A 21,953-nucleotide genomic window follows, 5' to 3' on the forward strand; every position below is an offset into this window, starting at 1 on the left:
CCAGACAAGAGCGGGAAACTGGCGTCCCCCTGTGCCCAGTGAGAGGGCTGGAGTATGTAAATAAGACTCCAGCCCTCGGCGCTGATCATTGTACAGCGTCTCGCCCCTTCCCTGACTGGCAGGGTTGGGGGCGGGAACGAAACGTAACTAGGCCGCAAAAGCCGGGGACTAGATTTATAAGCGCTGCCGTCGTAAAAGCACGGCAGCGCGAAAGTCCCCGGCGCACCACAAGTCTCAGCCGCGCCGCAGCTCCAGCAGCGGCTGGCGCGGTAGTTCCCGACACATAAACTCACTCAGCTAAGCTGCAGTGAGTAAAGCCCAAGCGCGCAGCGCTACTGTCCCCGGCGCACTAACACACCCAGCAACGCTGGAGTGTGTCTGTGCATAGACTGTACGGGGACACAGAGTACCTTAACGTTGCAGGGCCTGTCCCTGACGATACTCCGCTCCATTCCAGCAGGATCTCCGGGTCTGTGGATGGAGCCCGGCCTCAGAGCCTGGAGGCCGGTAAGATCCCACTTCACCAGAGCCCTCAGGGGGATGGGGAAGGAAAGCAGCATGTGGGCTCCAGCCTCCGTACCCGCAATGGGTACCTCAACCTTAACAAACACCGCCGACAAGAGTGGGGTGAGAAGGGAGCATGCTGGGGGCCCTAGTATGGGCCCTCTTTTCTTCCATCCGACATAGTCAGCAGCTGCTGCTGACTAAAACAGTGGAGCTATGCGTGGATGTCTGACCTCCTTCGCACAAAGCTTGAAAACTGAGCAGCCCGTGATCCCACGGGGGGTGTATAGGCAGAAGGGGAGGGGCCTTACACTTTTTAGTGTAATACTTTGTGTGGCCTGCGGAGGCAGTAGCTATACACCCCAATCGTCTGGGTCTCCCAATGGAGCGCCGAAGAAATTGGATTTCTTTACCTCTGCTGCATCAATACCCAACACAGTCATTAGATGCCACCTTGACGCGGCGACGTAGCTCCGGCACAATTAGCCCACAGACAGGACCGTGCCAGTCCACAATAAATTTATTTGACAGTTTTGTTAAAAACAAACACTTTATACAGCTTTTGAATTTTTACAGACTATGTACAAAGCCAATAGGAAGTGTGCGTGTGTGTATGGGGTGTTGGTTGGCGCCTAGAACCACGCAGCCGCCACTTTATTTCACGTCCGGAGGAGCCTTGAAGTCCTTCACGTTGTAATCGTTTACAATAGATATGGCGTTATCCATGGAGTGAATACTTGTTAGTAACTTCACGATCTTTCGGATTTGGTCTCTGGCAAGAAAGGAAAAAAATAAAAATTAATAGAAAAAAACCAGTCCAGAAGCTAGAAATACAGAACAAAATGCAGCGCCACTGGCCCCCCCTCCTTCGTGGTATTCAGTACGAGCGCCGATGGCGATTTTAAGGAAGATCTCTGCTGATTTTCCCCTTCTTACAGTTACTTATGTCATATTAGGAGTTATTTCCATATTTTGTAATTAACCCCTTCCCAACCTTGGACGTAGCTATACATCCTAGATTGGAGGTACTTACCGACCTAGGACATATATGTCCGTCCTGGCGATTGTGGAGGCACAGGTGGGCCGCCGTGTACACAGCTTCTCTGACAGCAGAGTGCCTGCCCTCACAGCCGAGGAAGGTCCCCGTGCCGTCCCTGGCTATTTAATCCCCTAAATTTCGTAATCAATACTGATCATGGCATTTAGGGGATTGGGAGAGAGATCACGCTCCCTTCTCCCCTCCAATCAGACGTAATCGTGAGGGCCGGGTCACCACACTAAGGGAAGCCTCAGAGATTGTGCCTGCAGCATTATCCCTGAAGCTTCTGGATGCAGCTCTGACAGCTTCACTGTGCTGCAATGATCGATCACTGCAATACAGTGTATTTGCGAACAGAGCATTGTAGGGTAATGTCCCATTTAGGTACTAAGATGAAAAGACACAGTTTTTGCTACATTTTCTCAATGTCTTTTGAGTGTCTATGTCTTAGTGTGACAGTAGCAAAAACGAAAAAAAAAAAAAAAAGACAATATAAATCTGGTATCACTGTAATCGTACTGATCGGAGGAATAAAACCGCCTAACCCCTTATACCGCAAGGTGAACGGTGTTAAAAATAAATAAACCCACTTCAACTGCTGTTGATTTGTTTGTTCTTCCTCCCAAAGATCACAGTATGTCGTGGCTCATTTATCCTGTGCTCTACACTGAGCGCTTACACCGGGGATTACATGTAAATATTTGAAAAACGTGATTCAAACAAAAATTCCTAGTGATAAATTCCATGTATTTATCTTTTTTTTTAAACCATACATTTTTATTAATAAAATGTGTCAAATCTTACATCATATTGACAATAAATTCTCAACAGTCAACACAATAATAAGGGGGTTGGGGGAAGGGAGGGAAAATGGTGACTTTTCATTAATTTTCCAAATCACATTCTCTATATATGAATCTAGAAAGTTATTTAATAACAGTATTTAAACGGAAAGACAACCAATTGTTGATAAAGTTCCATGTAATGAGGTAGAGGGGGTCACTTTGACCTCATGTCTGGCCTGTGGCCTGGCGGGGTCCATCTTTTTACGCCTCTTTTTAGACACCACATTATGGCGTATGGTTTATCCCTTTCCCCTGATATAAAGTAGACATGTGGGAAGAAGGGAATTTTGTTTACTTACCGTAAATTCCTTTTCTTCTAGCTCCAATTGGGAGACCCAGACAATTGGGTGTATAGCTTATGCCTCCGGAGGCCACACAAAGTATTACACTAAAAGTGTAAAGCCCCCCCCCTTCTGCGTATACACCCCCCGTACTGCTACGGGCTCATCAGTTTTGGTGCAAAAGCCCGAAGGAGGAAAAAATTATAAACTGGTTTAAAGTAAATTCAATCCGAAGGAATATCGGAGAACTGAAACCATTTAACATGAACAACATGTGTTATACAAAAACAGGGGCGGGTGCTGGGTCTCCCAATTGGAGCTAGAAGAAAAGGAATTTCCGGTAAGTAAACAAAATTCCCTTCTTCTTTGTCGCTCCTTATTGGGAGACCCAGACAATTGGGACGTCCAAAAGCAGTCCCTGGGTGGGTAAATAATACCTCATAATAGAGCCGTAACGGCTCCGTCCTACAGGTGGGCAACTGCCGCCTGAAGGACTCGCCTACCTAGGCTGGCATCTGCCGAAGCATAGGTATGCACCTGATAGTGCTTCGTGAAAGTGTGCAGGCTCGACCAGGTAGCTGCCTGACACACCTGCTGAGCCGTAGCCTGGTGTCGCAAGGCCCAGGACGCTCCCACGGCCCTGGTAGAATGGGCCTTCAGTCCTGAGGGAACCGGAAGCCCCGAGGAACGGTAAGCTTCGAGAATTGGTTCCTTGATCCGAGCCAGGGTTGACTTGGAAGCTTGTGTCCCTTTACGCTGACCAGCGACAAGGACAAAGAGTACATCCGAGCGGCGCAGGGGCGCCGTTCGAGAATGTAGATCTTGGCGGACGTAGGTTTCCTAGCCTGTCTCATAGTGGCAATGACCTCTTGAGATAATCCTGAAGACGCTAGGATCCAGGACTCAATGGCCACACAGTCAGGTTGAGGGCCGCAGAATTCAGATGGAAAAACGGCCCTTGAGACAGCAAATCTGGTCGGTCTGGCAGTGCCCACGGTTGGCCGACCGTGAGATGCCACAGATCCGGGTACCACGACCTCCTCGGCCAGTCTGGAGCGACGAGGATGACGCGGCGGCAGTCGGCCCTGATCTTGCGTAACACTCTGGGCAACAGTGCCAGAGGAGGAAACACATAAGGAAGCCGAAACTGCGACCAATCCTGAACTAAGGCGTCTGCCGCCAGAGCTCTGTGATCTTGAGATCGAGCCATGAATGTTGGGACCTTGTTGTTGTGCCGTGACGCCATTAGGTCGACGTCCGGCATCCCCCAGCGGCAACAGATCTCCTGAAACACGTCCAGGTGAAGGGACCATTCCCCTGCGTCCATGCCCTGGCGACTGAGAAAGTCTGCTTCCCAGTTTTCTACGCCCGGGATGTGAACTGCGGATATGGTGGATGCTGTGGCTTCCACCCACAGCAGAATCCGCCGGACTTCCTGGAAGGCTTGCCGACTGCGTGTCCCACCTTGGTGGTTGATGTAAGCCACCGCTGTGGAGTTGTCCGACTGAATTCGGATCTGCTTGCCTTCCAGCCACTGCTGGAACGCTTGTAGGGCAAGATACACTGCTCTGATCTCCAGAACATTGATCTGAAGTGAGGACTCTTGCTGAGTCCACGTACCCTGAGCCCTGTGGTGGAGAAAAACTGCTCCCCACCCTGACAGACTCGCGTCCGTCGTGACCACCGCCCAGGACGGGGGTAGGAAGGATTTCCCCTTCGATAATGAAGTGGGAAGAAGCCACCACCGAAGGGAAGCTTTGGTTGCCTGAGAGAGGGAAACGTTCCTGTCTAGGGACGTCGGCATCCTGTCCCACTTGCGTAGGATGTCCCATTGAAGTGGACGCAGGTGAAACTGCGCGAAAGGGACTGCTTCCATTGCTGCCACCATCTTCCCCAGGAAGTGCATGAGGCGCCTCAAGGGTTGTGACCGACCTTGAAGGAGAGATTGCACCCCTGTCTGTAGTGAACGCTGTTTGTCCAGCGGAAGCTTCACTATTGCTGGAAGAGTATGAAACTCCATGCCAAGATATGTCAGCGATTGGACCGGTGTCAGATTTGACTTTGGAAAATTGATGATCCACCCGAAACTCTGGAGAATCTCCAGAGTAACGTTGAGGCTGTGTTGGCATGCCTCTTGAGAGGGTGCCTTGACCAGCAGATCGTCTAAGTAAGGTATCACTGAGTGACCCTGAGAGTGGAGGACCGCAACTACTGTGGCCATGACCTTGGTGAAAACCCTTGGGGCTGTCGCCAGGCCGAATGGCAGTGCCGCGAACTGAAGGTGTTCGTCTCCTATGGCGAAGCGCAAGAAGCGCTGATGCTCTGGAGCAATTGGTACGTGGAGATAAGCATCCTTGATATCGATCGATGCTAGGAAATCTCCTTGGGACATTGAGGCGATGACGGAGCGGAGGGATTCCATCCGGAACCGCCTGGTCCTTACGTGTTTGTTGAGCAGTTTTAGGTCCAAAACAGGACGGAAGGACCCGTCCTTCTTTGGAACCACAAACAGGTTGGAGTAGAAACCGTGGCCCTGTTGCTGAAGAGGAACCGGGACCACCACTCCTTCTGCCTTCAGAATGCCCACCGCCTGCAGAAGAGCCTCGGCTCGCTCGGGAGGCGTAGATGTTCTGAAGAATCGAGACGGAGGACGAGAGCTGAACTCTATCCTGTAACCGTGAGACAAAAGGTCTCTCACCCAACGGTCTTTTACTTGTGGCAGCCAGGTGTCGCAAAAGCGGGAGAGCCTGCCACCGACCGAGGATGCGGTGTGAGGAGGCCGTAAGTCATGAGGAAGCCGCCTTAGTAGCGGCACCTCTGGCGGCCTTTTTAGGGCGTGATTTAGACCGCCATGCGTCGGAGTTCCTCTGATCCTTCTGAGGCCTTTTGGACGAGGAGAATTGGGACCTGCCCGCACCCCGAAAGGACCGAAACCTCGACTGTCCCCTCCTCTGTTGGGGTGTGTGAGGCAAATCCCGGGATATGAAGATGAATTATGACTTCCAGTCATAATCGCTCATCACTCCCTGGCAGTGCCCCCCTCCCTTCTTGTTCTCAATGTCCAGCATCTGTGAAGGTGTTACACCTCCATGGCCATCTCCTGTGATATGGAGATGAGATGATGTGGGAACAATGGACACAGGATGACTCCCTGCCGTGACCCTGTGGTAGGAGCTGCTATCTCATTAGCAAGCTTGGAAGTATCCAGACAGAACGACTCCAGTAAAAAATGGTTCATATCTCGCAAGCCATATTTCCGATAAATATGGCAACCATAAAAATGGTGTCTCCGCATGCGGACGATGCTGGCACACCCTTTTTATGGGAGCGGGAGCTTGGGAAATACCCCAGGCGTGATATCAGCCAATGTGGAACTAGTAGACGAGTCATGAGTCCTCTCATTCTGTAGCTAAATTCATAACTGTCACAATGAGAGCATTGGCGTCCGCCTACGACGCTCCCAGGCAAAGTTATGGCCCATATTCCATGTTGTGGATTGTCCATAACTCCAGCCAGGGGTGGAGCAGTGCTCCCTCTGAGGTCACTAAGGTAGGAGGGGACCTGGATTTGCCCAGGTTGATAACCCTACTTCGGCCATTTTCCAGTGTTCTTTCGCTGGGGGTCACGTGCAGGAAACATCTGTGGGAGTTCCTAGAAACCTGGTCTACAGCGCCCCCCTGTGGCCAGACGCACAAGGTAACTGATTGAATTGCATACCTGTTTGTAAACCATGCTTTATCTGTAACTGTACTCTGACATATGTATATTCTGTAGATTCCCTATTGTATATATTGTAGTTTCTAGTGTGCTTTAGGCTGATTAAATTATATAATTAATCTTGGGCTGTTCTGTTATCTCGATCTTGAATCCCACGTCTGTGTGTTCGGCTAATAGTTACCGTGAAGCGGTTGGTGGCAGCGAGTTGTGCCAAGGATTATTGTGGGGAGGCCAGTGAGATTAGGGAAGATATTATATATTCCGCCCGCGGAGGTCGGGGGAATATATACCCTACTCTCACCGGGGACCCTTCAATAATCGGCATAAGTAGTATAGCGGCCTCCTTGCTTATTGTCGGGCAATTCCATAATTGGCCTGACTATAAGAGGGGCGCTAGAGAGCGCGTCACGTGCGCTGTCTGTCGGTCGGGAGGTATAAAGGAGGGGTGACCCCCACTTGTTACCCCCCGATTGTGACGTACTGGTAGCCAGCGCGGGGGATTTCTGAGTGACCCCCCCGGTGGTTTGTGACATATTGGTGGCATAGCGGTGGGATCGAGATAATAGTGTGTGTGAGTGTGAGACCCATACTCGCAGACACTAAAGACTGCCTGCAGCAGCTGTGGCTGCTGGGGTCTTCAGACCAGCTCAACACTAGAGTGTCAGAGTGCAGATACTGTAAGGTGTGTGGAGGCATCAGGTGTCAGTTCTGTGTCAGTGACCAAAAGTCTGCAAGAATGGCTGATGGCACCAGGAGCAGAGCTATGCAACTGGCCAATGCTAAGGCACGAGCCGAAGAGAGGGAGGACGGTGCTGTGGACAGTAATGAGGAGATTGCCCACGAGTCCTCCAGGAGCTCGACGCCAGAGAACAGCTCTGCAGAGGACATTGCACAACCTGGCACTGCTGGACAAGATGAGGAGGAGCTCGCCCAAGGGTCCTCAACGAGCCAGATGCCAGTCCTCCGCTCTGAAATGGACAGTGAATCACCAGGCTCCGCAGCGGGCCGCAGATCACCACGTGCCATTCCACCGAGCCTGGGAGGCTCGGATAGCCTTCTTCAAATGGCTATGGCCCTTCTCCAGGCTGGAGACCAGGAGGGCTACAAGGAACTCCTGGCAGAGCGCAGGGCAGAGCGGCAGGCAGCGCGTGATGCTGAGGCTGCGGAGCGGCAAGCAGCGCGTGAAGAGCGCCAGGCAGAGCGTGAGGCTGCGGAGCGACAGGCAGACCGTGACTACCAGCTGCATCTAGCCAAGCTCCAGCCCTCATCAGCCACACGTGACCTTCGAGACACCAAACTTCCAAAGGTCCGTGTTGAGGACTTCCCAGTGCTGGAGAAGGATGGAGACTTGGACTCTTTCTTGACTGCTTTTGAACGGACTTGCCTGCAGCACCATCTGGACAAGGACCAGTGGGCCAAATACCTGACCCCCCGTTTAAGGGGTAAGGCCCTGGATATCCTTGGGGACTTGCCTGCTGAGGCAGATCAGGGCTACGACACCATCAAGCGGGCCCTGATCCAACAGTACAACCTCACTCCGGAGTCCTACCGCAAGAAGTTCCGGACCCTGCAGAAGGGACCAAAGGACTCCTGGGCTGACCACCGGCGGGCACTTGCCCGAGCTGCCGACCACTGGACCCAAGGCCTGCAGCTTTCCACCGGACCAGAGATCCTGGACTTGGTCATCACGGAGCAACTCTTGTGGAACTGCCCTGAGGATCTCCGCCAGTTCATCCGAGACCAGAAGCCAAAGGGGTCCACGGCTACAGCTGCCCTGGCCGATGACTACACCAACAATCGGGCTCCTGAAGCCAGGAGAGCAGCCACCAGCAGCACCTGGAGAGGGGGTAAGATGAACTCTGCGACTGCCCCACCTGCCCCTAGACTGCAGGGGGTGTCCCCCTCAACTCCCCTCTCCAGGCCCGTGGCAGAGCCAAGACGGTGCCACCAGTGCAACCTACCTGGACACTTCAAGGCCATGTGCCCTCAGCGTCCCAAGGCCCCGGCTCCGTCCCCGTCCCAAGGGCCGCCCAAGGTGTATTGTGTGGGTGGGGGTGGTGGTAGGTCCCTGGACAGCTTCCAACCTGTCACCGTCGGCCGGTCTGTGACCATGGGACTGCGAGACAGCGCCTCGGAGGTGACTCTGGTGCGGCCTGAGATGGTGTCCCCCCAAGACTTGATCCCGGGAAAAACCCTCGCTGTCTCCGGGATTGGAGGCATTGACCCGGCGCTGCCTGTTGCTGACATTTATGTGGACTGGGGCGCAGGGCGTGGGGTGAGGGAGGTGGGGGTAACTGATCGGATCCCTGCAAACGTGCTACTTGGGACAGATTTGGGGCAGATAACCTCCCAGTTTGGGCCCCCCCCAAGGGCTGAACCTTCAGCCCGTACTGACATGACTCCTAACAATGTTAATGTGTTATCTATGAATGATGTAAGGGAGGAGGGAGTGAACTCTGATATTTCTGCTTGCATAGACACCATAGACACACACTCAGCTGCAGCTGTGACAGGGGAGGGGGTCAGAGAAAGGTGTGACAATGCCTCTACAAGTAACCAGCCAGTGAGCTGGGATCGGTTGCCCTCTGCAGGGATAAGCAGAGAGCAGGGTGCTGCAGGGGGAGGACCAGTGTGTGGGGTGGGGGCTACCACAGCAAATGTGGGGTCCCCAGAGATTTCACAGCGGGGTTCTGTTGCTGCAGGAGGGGAACAGGCAGGTGAGATTGGGGCCGGTCCAGGAGCGGAAGTGCTCCCAGGTAAGATCTCGGTGCATGGTTCCCCCACAACCGGGGTGTCAGGAAGCCAGGTCGGTCTGCCTGAACCGGCGACTTGGTCAGGAACGGAGGAGGAGCAGGCACGACCCACGGTCGCAGCGGCTGTGGCCGCTGTCACCCGCAGTGGGAGTGCTGGAAGCCAAGGGGCCTCCCGGAGGTCCGATAGCTCTTCCCCTTCTGACCAAGTGGCAGCCGAGTCAGGTGGAGGCCAGGACACAGGTCCCGGGGTACTGACCGAAGATGTGACAGTCTCGTCGATTCTGGCCACATCTAGTCCGGGGTTTCAGGCAGCGTTAGAAGCTGACGACAGCCTGAAAGCTCTTAAGGAGCAGGCGGCACAGCCTCCCTCGGACTCGGACCCGGAGCGAGTGGTCTGGGACCAAGGACGGCTGTACCGGGCCACGGTCCAGCAGGGTTCACCGGAGGCGTGGCCCAGGGACCGACAGTTGGTGGTACCCTATCCGTTCCGGACGGAGTTGTTGCGGATCGCACATGAGATTCCGATGGCCGGACACCTAGGGATCGCTAAGACCAAGGCCAGGTTAAACCAGCATTTCTACTGGCCAAAAATGGGGGCCGATGTGGCTGCCTACTGCCGTTCGTGTGAAACCTGTCAGAGAGTGGGGAAGGCGGGGCCACGCCCCAAAGCCCCACTGGTATCTCTGCCCATCATCGATGAGCCTTTCAGGAGGGTGGCTGTGGATCTGGTCGGCCCGCTGGCCATCCCCAGCAGCTCCGGGAAACGCTTCATACTGACGGTAGTGGACTATGCCACCCGGTACCCAGAAGCAGTGGCCTTGTCGTCCATTCGGGCTGACAAGGTGGCCACCGCATTGCTGGAGATTTTCTCCCGAGTGGGTTTTCCCCAGGAAATGCTCACTGACCGGGGGACCCAATTCATGTCCCAGCTGATGGAGGCCCTCTGTAAGCAAGTCCAGGTGCGACATCTGGTGGCCAGCCCGTACCATCCACAGACTAATGGCCTGTGCGAGCGGTTCAATGGCACCTTAAAGCAGATGCTTAAGATGTTGGTCGACTCCCATGGGCGTGACTGGGAGCGGTATCTCCCACACCTGTTATTTGCTTACCGGGAGGTTCCACAGGCCTCAACAGGATTCTCACCGTTTGAGCTCCTGTACGGGCGACGTGTGCGGGGCCCCCTGGCTCTGGTGAAAGAGGCTTGGGAAGGGGATTTGGCCACCCCTGGAGTGTCGGTTATCGAGTATGTCATGCGCTTCCGGGACAAAATGCAGGCCTTGACGCAACTGGTACACGACAATATGGCTCAAGCCCAGGCCGATCAGAAGCGGTGGTACGACCAGAACGCTTGTGAGAGGACCTACCAAGTGGGTCAAAAGGTGTGGGTACTGGTCCCCGTACCACAGGACAAGCTTCAGGCAGCCTGGGAAGGCCCATACCTCGTGTACCAGCAGCTCAACCCTGTGACGTACCTGGTCACCCTGGACCCTGCCCGTGGAAGGCGGAAGCCCTTCCATGTGAACATGATGAAGGCACATCATGAGCGGGAGGCATGTGCGCTCCCCGTGTGCAACCTGCCCGAGGAGGGAGAAGCGGAAACCCTCTTGGATATGCTAGCCCAGGTTAGGGCAGGCGGATCCATTGAGGATGTGGAGGTTGGCCACCAGCTCTTGGAGGACCAACGGTCCCAGCTGTGGGCCACCCTACACCCCTTCCGGGGGCTGTTTACCAACCAGCCCGGAAGGACTGGCTTGGCTGTCCATCACGTGGACACTGGGGATCATCCCCCGATCCGGCGTTCAGCATATCGGGTCTCCCTGGAGGTGCAGCAACACATGCGCCAGGAGATTGACGAGATGCTGAAGCTGGGGGTGATCCAGGCATCCAACAGCGCTTGGGCCTCGCCTGTAGTCCTCGTCCCTAAGAAGGACAGAACCACTCGGTTCTGCGTGGACTACAGGGGGCTCAATGCTGTCACGGTCGCCGATGCGTACCCAATGCCACGCATCGATGACCTGCTCGATCAGTTGGCCGGGGCTCAGTACCTGACCATCATGGACCTGAGCCGGGGATATTGGCAGATCCCCCTGACTCGCAAGGCCAGGGAACGCTCTGCCTTTATTACCCCATTTGGACTATACGAGTCCACGGTGATGCCATTCGGGATGAGGAATGCCCCTGCCACTTTCCAGCGGATGGTCAACACCCTGCTCAAGGGACTTGAAGGGTACGCGGCCGCGTACCTGGATGACATTGCCGTCTTCAGTTCCACCTGGGAGGACCACCTAGAGCATCTAGCACAGGTGCTCAGGCGGATCCACCGGGCAGGTTTGACCATCAAGCCGGGAAAGTGTCAGCTGGCCATGAGCGAGGTCCAGTACCTCGGTCACCGGGTAGGCGGGAGAACACTGAAGCCCGAGCCTGAGAAAGTGGAGGCCATCGCATCCTGGCCCACCCCCAGGACCAAGAAGCAGGTGATGTCCTTCTTAGGGACCGCCGGGTACTATAGGAGGTTTGTTCCACGCTATAGTAGCCTGGCAAAGCCCTTGACGGACCTCACCAAGAAGAAGCTGCCCTCTGCAGTCGATTGGACAATGGACTGCGAGACAGCCTTCCAGGCCCTAAAGGACGCCCTGTCCAGCCCGCCCGTGCTACAGGCAGCCGACTTCACGCGGCCGTTTGTAGTACAGACCGACGCCAGTGACTTCGGCCTCGGTGCGGTGCTCAGCCAGGTGGACTCTGCGAGCCAAGAGCACCCAGTCTTGTACCTGAGCAGGAAGCTGTTACCAAGGGAAGTGGCCTATTCCACGATGGAGAAGGAGTGCCTGGCCATAGTGTGGGCCCTGCAGCGTCTGCAACCCTATCTATACGGGCGCCACTTCATCGTGGAGACGGACCACAATCCCCTCAGCTGGTTGCACACCGTCTCTGGGACGAATGGGCGATTGTTGCGATGGAGCCTTGCGCTCCAGCAATACAACTTCACCATTCGCCACAAAAGGGGCCGTGACCACGGTAACGCAGACGGGCTGTCCCGACAAGGAGAGGTCGCGGACGGGCGCACGGGGGAACACCGGAGTGTGCTGCCCCCTAGCGCCCTCAAAAGGGGGGAGGTGTGAGGCAAATCCCGGGATATGAAGATGAATTATGACTTCCAGTCATAATCGCTCATCACTCCCTGGCAGTGCCCCCCTCCCTTCTTGTTCTCAATGTCCAGCATCTGTGAAGGTGTTACACCTCCATGGCCATCTCCTGTGATATGGAGATGAGATGATGTGGGAACAATGGACACAGGATGACTCCCTGCCGTGACCCTGTGGTAGGAGCTGCTATCTCATTAGCAAGCTTGGAAGTATCCAGACAGAACGACTCCAGTAAAAAATGGTTCATATCTCGCAAGCCATATTTCCGATAAATATGGCAACCATAAAAATGGTGTCTCCGCATGCGGACGATGCTGGCACACCCTTTTTATGGGAGCGGGAGCTTGGGAAATACCCCAGGCGTGATATCAGCCAATGTGGAACTAGTAGACGAGTCATGAGTCCTCTCATTCTGTAGCTAAATTCATAACTGTCACAATGAGAGCATTGGCGTCCGCCTACGACGCTCCCAGGCAAAGTTATGGCCCATATTCCATGTTGTGGATTGTCCATAACTCCAGCCAGGGGTGGAGCAGTGCTCCCTCTGAGGTCACTAAGGTAGGAGGGGACCTGGATTTGCCCAGGTTGATAACCCTACTTCGGCCATTTTCCAGTGTTCTTTCGCTGGGGGTCACGTGCAGGAAACATCTGTGGGAGTTCCTAGAAACCTGGTCTACAGCGCCCCCCTGTGGCCAGACGCACAAGGTAACTGATTGAATTGCATACCTGTTTGTAAACCATGCTTTATCTGTAACTGTACTCTGACATATGTATATTCTGTAGATTCCCTATTGTATATATTGTAGTTTCTAGTGTGCTTTAGGCTGATTAAATTATATAATTAATCTTGGGCTGTTCTGTTATCTCGATCTTGAATCCCACGTCTGTGTGTTCGGCTAATAGTTACCGTGAAGCGGTTGGTGGCAGCGAGTTGTGCCAAGGATTATTGTGGGGAGGCCAGTGAGATTAGGGAAGATATTATATATTCCGCCCGCGGAGGTCGGGGGAATATATACCCTACTCTCACCGGGGACCCTTCAATAATCGGCATAAGTAGTATAGCGGCCTCCTTGCTTATTGTCGGGCAATTCCATAATTGGCCTGACTATAAGAGGGGCGCTAGAGAGCGCGTCACGTGCTCTGTCTGTCGGTCGGGAGGTATAAAGGAGGGGTGACCCCCACTTGTTACCCCCCGATTGTGACGTACTGGTAGCCAGCGCGGGGGATTTCTGAGTGACCCCCCCGGTGGTTTGTGACAGGGTGTTTTTGGTTTGGCCTGGGGTAAGGATGTTTCCTTTCCCTTGGATTGTTTGATGATTTCATCCAATCTCTCACCAAACAAACGGTCGCCAGAAAATGGCAATCCAGTTAAGCACTTTTTGGAAGCCGAATCTGCCTTCCATTCCCGCAGCCACAAGGCCCTGCGTATTGCCACCGAATTGTCGGCTGCAACCGCCGTACGGCTCGCAGAGTCCAGGACAGCATTAATAGCGTAGGACGCAAATGCCGACGTTTGAGAGGTTATAGACGCCACCTGCGGCGCAGACGTACGTGTGAGTGCGTCAATTTGCGCCTGACCAGCTAAGATAGCTTGGAGTGCCCATACGGCTGCGAATGCTGGAGCAAAAGACGCGCCGATAGCTTCATAGATGGATTTCAACCAGAGCTCCATCTGTCTGTCAGTGGCATCCTTGAGTGAAGCTCCATCTTCCACTGCAACTATGGATCTAGCCGCAAGTCTGGAGATTGGAGGATCCACCTTGGGACACGGAGTCCAGCCCTTGACCACGTCAGGGGGGAAAGGGTAACGTGTATCCTTAAGGCGCTTGGAAAAACGCTTATCTGGACAAGCTCGGTGTTTCTGGACTGCCTCTCTGAAGTCAGAGTGGTCCAGAAACATACTCTTTGTACGCTTGGGAAACCTGAAACGGAATTTCTCCTGCTGAGAAGCTGACTCCTCCACTGGAGGAGCTGAAGGAGAAGAAGGGAATTTTGTTACTTACCGTAAATTCCTTTTCTTCTAGCTCTTATTGGGAGACCCAGACGATTGGGGTATAGCTACTGCCCTCTGGAGGCCACACAAAGCACTACATTAAAAGTGCAAGGCCCCTCCCCCTCTGGCTATACCACCCCCGTGGTATCACGGGTTCTCCAGTTTTAGTGCCAAAGCAAGAAGGAGGAAGCCAATAACTGGTTTAAACAAATTAACTCCGAATAACATCGGAGAACTGAAAAACCGTTCAACATGAACAACATGTGTACCCGCAAACAACAAAAAAACATCCCGAAGGACAACAGGGCGGGTGCTGGGTCTCCCAATAAGAGCTAGAAGAAAAGGAATTTACGGTAAGTAACAAAATTCCCTTCTTCTTCAGCGCTCTATTGGGAGACCCAGACGATTGGGACGTCCAAAAGCTGTCCCTGGGTGGGTAAAGAAATACCTCATGTTAGAGCTGCAAAACAGCCCTCCCCTACGGGGGTGTCACTGCCGCCTGCAGGACTCTTCTACCTAGGCTGGCATCCGCCGAAGCATAGGTATGCACCTGATAATGCTTGGTGAAAGTGTGCAGACTGGACCAGGTAGCTGCCTGGCACACTTGTTGAGCCGAAGCCTGGTGACGTAATGCCCAGGACGCACCCACGGCTCTGGTTGAGTGGGCTTTTAGCCCTGAAGGAACCGGAAGCCCCGCAGAACGGTAGGCCTCTAGAATTGGTTCTTTGATCCATCGAGCCAGGGTGGCTTTAGAAGCCTGCAACCCCTTGCGCGGACCAGCGACAAGGACAAAAAGTGCATCGGCACGGCGCATGGGCGCCGTGCGGGAAATGTAGATTCTGAGTGCTCTCACCAGATCTAGCAAACGTAAGTCCTTTTCATACCGGTGAACCGGATGAGGACAAAAAGAAGGCAAGGATATATCCTGATTAAGATGAAAAGAGGATACGACCTTAGGGAGAAACTCCGGAATAGGGCGCAGCACTACCTTGTCCTGGTGGAACACCAGGAAGGGAGCCTTGGATGACAGAGCTGCCAGCTCAGACACTCGCCGAAGCGATGTGATCGCAACAAGAAACGCCACTTTCTGTGACAGCCGAGAAAAGGAAACTTCCTTCAGAGGCTCGAAGGGCGGCTTCTGGAGAGTAACTAGTACCCTGTTCAGATCCCATGGATCTAACGGCCGCTTGTACGGGGGCACAATATGACAGACCCCCTGCAGGAACGTGCGCACCTTAGAAAGACGTGCTAGACGCTTCTGAAAAAACACGGATAGTGCCGAAACTTGCCCTTTAAGGGAGCTGAGCGACAAGCCCTTTTCTAACCCCGATTGCAGGAAGGAAAGAAACTTGGGCAATGCAAATGGCCAGGGAGACACTCCCTGAGCAGAGCACCAGGATAAGAAAATCTTCCACGTTCTGTGGTAGATCTTAGCCGAATTCGACTTTCTAGCTTGTCTCATTGTGGCAACGACTCCTTGAGATAATCCTGCAGATGCTAGGATCCAGGACTCAATGGCCACACAGTCAGGTTCAGGGCCGCAGAATTCTGATGGAAAAACGGCCCTTGGGACAGTAAGTCTGGTCGGTCTGGCAGTGACCACGGTCGACCGATCGTGAGATGCCACAGATCCGGATACCACGACCTCCTCGGCCAGTCTGGAGCGACGAGTATGATGCGGCTGCACTCGGATCTGATCTTGCGTAGCACTCTGGGCAAGAGCGCCAGAGGCGGAAACACGTATGGGAGCTGAAACTGCGACCAATCTTGAACCAAGGCGTCTGCCGCCAGAGCTCTTTGATCGCGCGACCTCGCCATGAATGCCGGGACCTTGTTGTTGTGCCGGGATGCCATTAGGTCGACGTCCGGCACTCCCCAGCGGCGACAGATTTCCTGAAACACGTCCGGGTGAAGGGACCATTCCCCTGCGTCCATGCCCTGGCGACTGAGGAAGTCTGCTTCCCAGTTTTCTACGCCTGGGATGTGAACCGCGGATATGGTGGATGCTCTGTCCTCCACCCACATTAGAATGCGCCGGACTTCTTGGAAGGCTTGCCGACTGCGCGTCCCTCCTTGGTGGTTGATGTATGCCACCGCTGTGGAGTTGTCCGATTGGATTCGGATCTGCTTTCCTTCCAGCCACTGTTGGAAGGCCAGTAGAGCAAGATACACTGCCCTGATCTCCAGAACATTGATCTGAAGGGTGGACTCCTGGGGAGTCCACGTCCCCTGAGCCCTGTGGTGGAGAAACACTGCTCCCCACCCTGACAGACTCGCATCTGTCGTGACTACTGCCCAGGATGGGGGCAGGAAGGATCTTCCCTGAGACAATGAGGTGGGAAGGAGCCACCATTGTAGAGAGTCCTTGGCCGTCTGGGAAAGCGAGACTTTCCTGTCCAGGGACGTTGACTTCCCGTCCCATTGGCGGAGAATGTCCCATTGAAGTGGGCGCAGATGAAACTGCGCAAAGGGAACTGCTTCCATGGCTGCCACCATCTTCCCTAGGAAATGCATGAGGCGCCGCAAGGGATGCAACTGGCCCTGCAGGAGAGATTGCACCCCTGTCTGTAGTGACCGCTGCTTGTTCAGCGGAAACTTCACTATCGCTGCTAGAGTATGAAACTCCATGCCAAGATACGTTAGTGATTGAGTCGGTGATAGGATCGACTTTGGAAAGTTGATGATCCATCCGAAAGACTGTAGAGTCTCCAGCGTAGCATTCAGGCTGTGCTGACATGCCTCTTGAGAGGGAGCTTTGACCAATAAATCGTCTAGGTAAGGGATCACCGAGTGTCCCTGAGAGTGCAAGACTGCTACCACCGCCGCCATGACCTTGGTGAAGACCCGTGGGGCTGTCGCCAGACCAAATGGCAGAGCTACGAACTGAAAATGGTCGTCTCCTATCACAAAACGTAGAAAACGTTGATGTTCTGTAGCAATTGGCACGTGGAGATAAGCATCTTTGATGTCTATTGAGGCAAGGAAGTCTCCTCTGGACATTGAGGCAATGACAGAACGCAGGGTTTCCATCCGGAACCTCCTGGCGTGCACATGTTTGTTGAGCCGTTTTAGGTCCAGAACAGGACGGAACGAGCCGTCCTTTTTTGGAACCACAAAGAGATTGGAGTAAAACCCTTGCCCTTGTTCCTGAGGAGGGACTGGGATCACCACTCCTTCCGCTCTTAGGGAGTCCACCGCCTGCAGCAGAGCATCTGCTCGGTCTGGATGTGGGGAGGTTCTGAAGAACCGAGCTGGAGGACGAGAATTGAACTCGATTCTGTACCCGCGAGACAAAATGTCCGTCACCCACCGGTCTTTGACCTGTGACATCCAAACGCCGGAAAAGCGGGAGAGCCTGCCCCCGACCGGCGATGCGGAGGGAGGGGGCTGGAAGTCATGAGGTAGCCGCTTTGGAAGCGGTACCTCCATTTGCTTTCTTGGGGCGCGTGTGAGCCCGCCACGAATCAGAGTTTCTTTGCGTCCTCTGAGTCCTTTTGGACGAGGTAAATGGTGTCTTGCCCGAACCTCGAAAGGACTGAAACCTCTGCTGCCACTTTTTCTGCTGAGGTTTGGTTGTTCTGGGTTGTGGTAAAGAGGAGTCTTTACCCTTGGACTGCTTAATGATGTCAGCCAATGGCTCGCCAAACAGTCTATCTCTAGATAAAGGCAAACTGGTTAAACATTTTTTGGAACCAGCATCTGCTTTCCAGTCCTTTAACCACAAGGCTCTGCGCAAAACTACCGAATTGGCGGACGCCATTGAGGTGCGACTGGTAGATTCTAGGACCGCATTGATAGCGTAAGACGCAAACGCCGACATCTGCGTGGTAAGGTGCGCCACTTGCGGCACTGCTGGATGTATGATAGCATCCACTTTTGCTAAGCCAGCTGAAATAGCCTGGAGTGCCCATACGGCTGCGAATGCCGGAGCAAACGACGCGCCGATAGCTTCATAGACAGATTTTAACCAAAGGTCCATCTGTCTGTCATTGGCATCTTTAAGTGAAGCGCCATCCTCCACTGCAACTATGGACCTAGCTGCGAGTTTGGAAATCGGGGGGTCTACCTTTGGACACTGTGTCCAGCGCTTGACCACCTCAGGGGGGAAAGGGAAACGCGTATCTTTAGATCGTTTAGAGAAACGCCTTTCTGGGTGAGCGTCGTGCTTCTGGATTGATTCTCTGAAGTCAGAGTGATCCAACAAAGCACTCAATTTACGCTTGGGATAAAGGAAACGAAACTTCTCCTGCTCCGCAGCCGCCTCTTCTGCTGAAGGGGCTGGGGGAGAAATATCCAACAGCCTATTGATGGCTGAGATAAGGTCGTTTACCATGGCATCCCCATCAGGGGTATCCAGGTTGAGAGGGGTTCCAGGAATGGATTCCTGATCACTCTCCTCAGACACATCACAGGGAGACTGATTGCGCTGAGACCCTGAGCAGTGTGATGACGTCGAGGGTCTTTCCCAGCGAGCTCGCTTAGGGTGGCTGGGGCTATCATCTGAGTCATAATCCTCGGCCTGTGAAGCCGGGGACCCCCCTGTGGGCTGGATTAATTCCAAGTGAGGGGGACCTGAGGACAGAGGCCTCGCCGTGCCCAAAGACTGAGCCCCATGCATAGATTGCAAGGTTTCAAGGATTTTTGCCATAGTCACAGACATATTATCAGCAAAAACTGCAAAGTCTGTCCCTGTCACCGGGGCAGAACTTACAAGCGTCTCAGCCTGGGTCACTACCTCTCCTGACTCCGGCTGGCGAAGCAGCACCGGGTCGGAGCATTGCACACAATGGGGGTCATCGGAGCCTGCTGGTAGATTAGCCCCACATGCAGCACACGCAGTATACACAGCCCTAGCCTTGGCAGCCTTGCGTTTTGAGGATGGCATGTTGTTGCTTCCACAGAGGGATCTGGGATATGCAGCCAGAAGCGACCTCACAGTGCAAGAAATACAATCTCTCTATATCCTACACAGTACACCGATACACCGTGAGGCACTAGAGGGACCAGCACAGAAAAATCGCTTACCGCCCGCTTAAAAAGCGGGTGTGTGGTCGCCAGATAGCCCCTAGTCCAGGTCTCCCAGAGCCTTGCGTCCTTCCTCCAGCCAGACATGCATGTAATGGCTGCCGGCGTCCTGAGAGAGAAGGGGGGCGGGCCCTGGGCGTTCCTGACTAAGTGCGGGAAGCCTGCTTCCCTCTGTGCCTAGTGTGAGGGCTGGAGCATGTAAATCAGGCTCCAGCCCTCGTCGCTGCTAGCGAACAGCGTCTCTCCCCTACCCTGAATGACAGGGTGGGGGCGGGAACGAATCGGAGCTGCCGGCGTCCTAGGCCCAAAAAGCCGGGGACTCAATTTATAACCGCCGCCGCCGTAAAAGCGCGGACGGCGGATCCCCGGCGCACCACAAGTCACAGCAGCGCCGCCCGGTCCAGAGGGGGTCGGCGCTGCGTTCCCATACACAAAAAATCCCCCAGTAATCTGTAGGGACACTAACTCCAACGTTGCGGTCCCCGGCGCACTACAACACCCAGCCAGCCCGGAGTGTGTCTGTGCCTGCCGGGGACACAGAGTACCTGTATGATGCAGGGCCTGTCCCTGATCGTACTCCTGCTCCGTATCCATCAGGTTCTAATGGGTCTGTGGATGGAGCCCGGCGTCAGAGCTGAGAGGCCGGCAGGATCCCACTTCCACAGAGCCCTACCAGGGGATGTGGAAGGAAAACAGCATGTCAGGCTCCAGCCCTGTACCAGCAATAGGTACCTCAACCTTACAACACCATCCAGGGGTGAGAAGGGAGCATGCTGGGGACACTATATGTGTCCTCTTTTCTTCCATCCGAAATAGTCAGCAGCTACTGCTGACTAAAATCTGTGGAGCTATGCATGGAATGTCTGACCTCCTTCGCACACAAAGCTAAAACTGGAGAACCCGTGATACCACGGGGGGGGTATAGCCAGAGGGGGAGGGGCCTTGCACTTTTAATGTAGTGCTTTGTGTGGCCTCCAGAGGGCAGTAGCTATACCCCAATCGTCTGGGTCTCCCAATAGAGCGCTGAAGAAATATCCAACATTTCATTGATGGACGCAATAAGATCATTCACTATGGCGTCCCCATCAGGAGTATCAAGGTTGAGAGCGGCTTCAGGATCAGAATCCTGATCAGCTACCTCCGCTTCATCCTACAGAGAGTTCTCTCGCTGAGACCCTGAACATTGTGATGATGTCGAGGGGATATCATAGCGAGCTCGCTTAATCGGTCTGGGGCTGCGGTCCGTGTCAGAGACCTCACCCTGGGATCCATGAGACACCCCGGGAGGACATTGCTGTTCCAACTGAGGGGGACCAGGGGGCAATGATTCCACAGTGCCCCTGGCTTGAGATGCCGGCCTGGACTGCAAGGCTTCTAATATCTTAGCCATAGTCTCAGAAAGTCTTTCAGTAAAAACTGCAAACTCCGTCCCTGTCACCTGGACAGTGTTAACAGGTGGTTCTCCCTGGGCCGCCCTTAGCAGAGGCTCCGGCTGAGAAAGTGCCACAGGGGCTGAGCATTGCACACAATGAGGGTCAGTGGAACCTGCCGGCAGTATAGCCGTACATGCTGCACAGGCAGCATAGTAAGTCTGTGCTTTGGCACCCTTGCTATTTGTGGACGACATGCTGTTGTCTCCTCTGAGCAATACAGGAGGGTATATAGCCAAAAACAACCGTGCACCATACAGTGTAAAGTATAGTCTATAATCATGTAATCTATAAGTACACTTCTGCACTAGTGGGGCCAGCACCACAGGTGCAGCTTACCGCCCGCGCAAAGCGGTTGTGTGGGCACCAGAAATCCTGCCTGGGTCTCCCTGAGCTTGTCTCTCCTCTCCAGCGTTAGCAGAGCTGAGAGGAATGGCTGCCGGCGTCCTGAGGAGAGGAGGGAGCCGTGGGCGTGACCCAGAAAAGTGCGGGAACTGGTGCCCCACTGTGCAGAGTGAGGGGGGTGGAGTATGCAAAGCATGCTCCAGCCCTCAGTGCTGCCGTCCTGTACAGCGTCCCGCCCTTCCCCTGACTGGCAGGGCTGGGGGCGGGAAGAAAACGAGACTAGGCCGCAAAAGCCGGGGACTCGAGTTATAAGCGCGGCCGCCGTATAAGCGCGGTCGGCGCGGAAGTCCCCGGCGCACTAACAGTCCCAGCCGCGCCGTAGTGATAACCATGGCAGCGGCGGTCAGCGCGGCAGTCCCCCTACACGAACACACTCAGCGACGCTGAAGTGTGTAATGGCACAAACGCAGTCAGCGCTGCTGTCCCCGGTGCACTAGCACACCCAGCAATGCTGGAGTGTTGCTGTGCGCGGTCCCCACGGGGACACAGAGTACCTCAAAGTAGCAGGGCCATGTCCCTGAACGATACTCGGCTCCTATCCAGCATGGTCCTCAGGAGCTGTGGATGGAGCACGGTCTCCTGTGCCTGGAGACCGAAAGGATCCCACTTCACCCAGAGCCCTAATTGAGGGATGGGGAAGGAAAGCAGCATGTGGGCTCCAGCCTCCGTACCCGCAATGGATACCTCAACCTTAACAACACCGCCGACAAGAGTGGGGTGAGAAGGGAGCATGCTGGGGGCCCTGTTATGGGCCCTCTTTTCTTCCATCCGACATAGTCAGCAGCTGCTGCTGACTAAGCTGTGGAGCTATGCGTGCA

General features: G+C 54.4%; 1 protein-coding gene across 1 annotated transcript in view; it reads right to left on the minus strand.

The window, feature by feature from the left end:
• Window positions 1-1,035: 1,035 nt before the first annotated feature.
• Window positions 1,036-21,953, minus strand: part of PAXBP1 (PAX3 and PAX7 binding protein 1) — a 149,037-nt gene continuing 128,119 nt past the window's right edge. Inside the window, 1 exon segment of the mRNA XM_075333371.1 lies at window positions 1,036-1,276. Within this exon segment, the coding sequence (XP_075189486.1) occupies window positions 1,159-1,276 (118 nt within the window). The 3' untranslated portion in view covers window positions 1,036-1,158.

The sequence above is a fragment of the Anomaloglossus baeobatrachus genome, chromosome 2, assembly GCF_048569485.1.
Source record: "Anomaloglossus baeobatrachus isolate aAnoBae1 chromosome 2, aAnoBae1.hap1, whole genome shotgun sequence".
NCBI lineage: Eukaryota > Metazoa > Chordata > Amphibia > Anura > Aromobatidae > Anomaloglossus > Anomaloglossus baeobatrachus.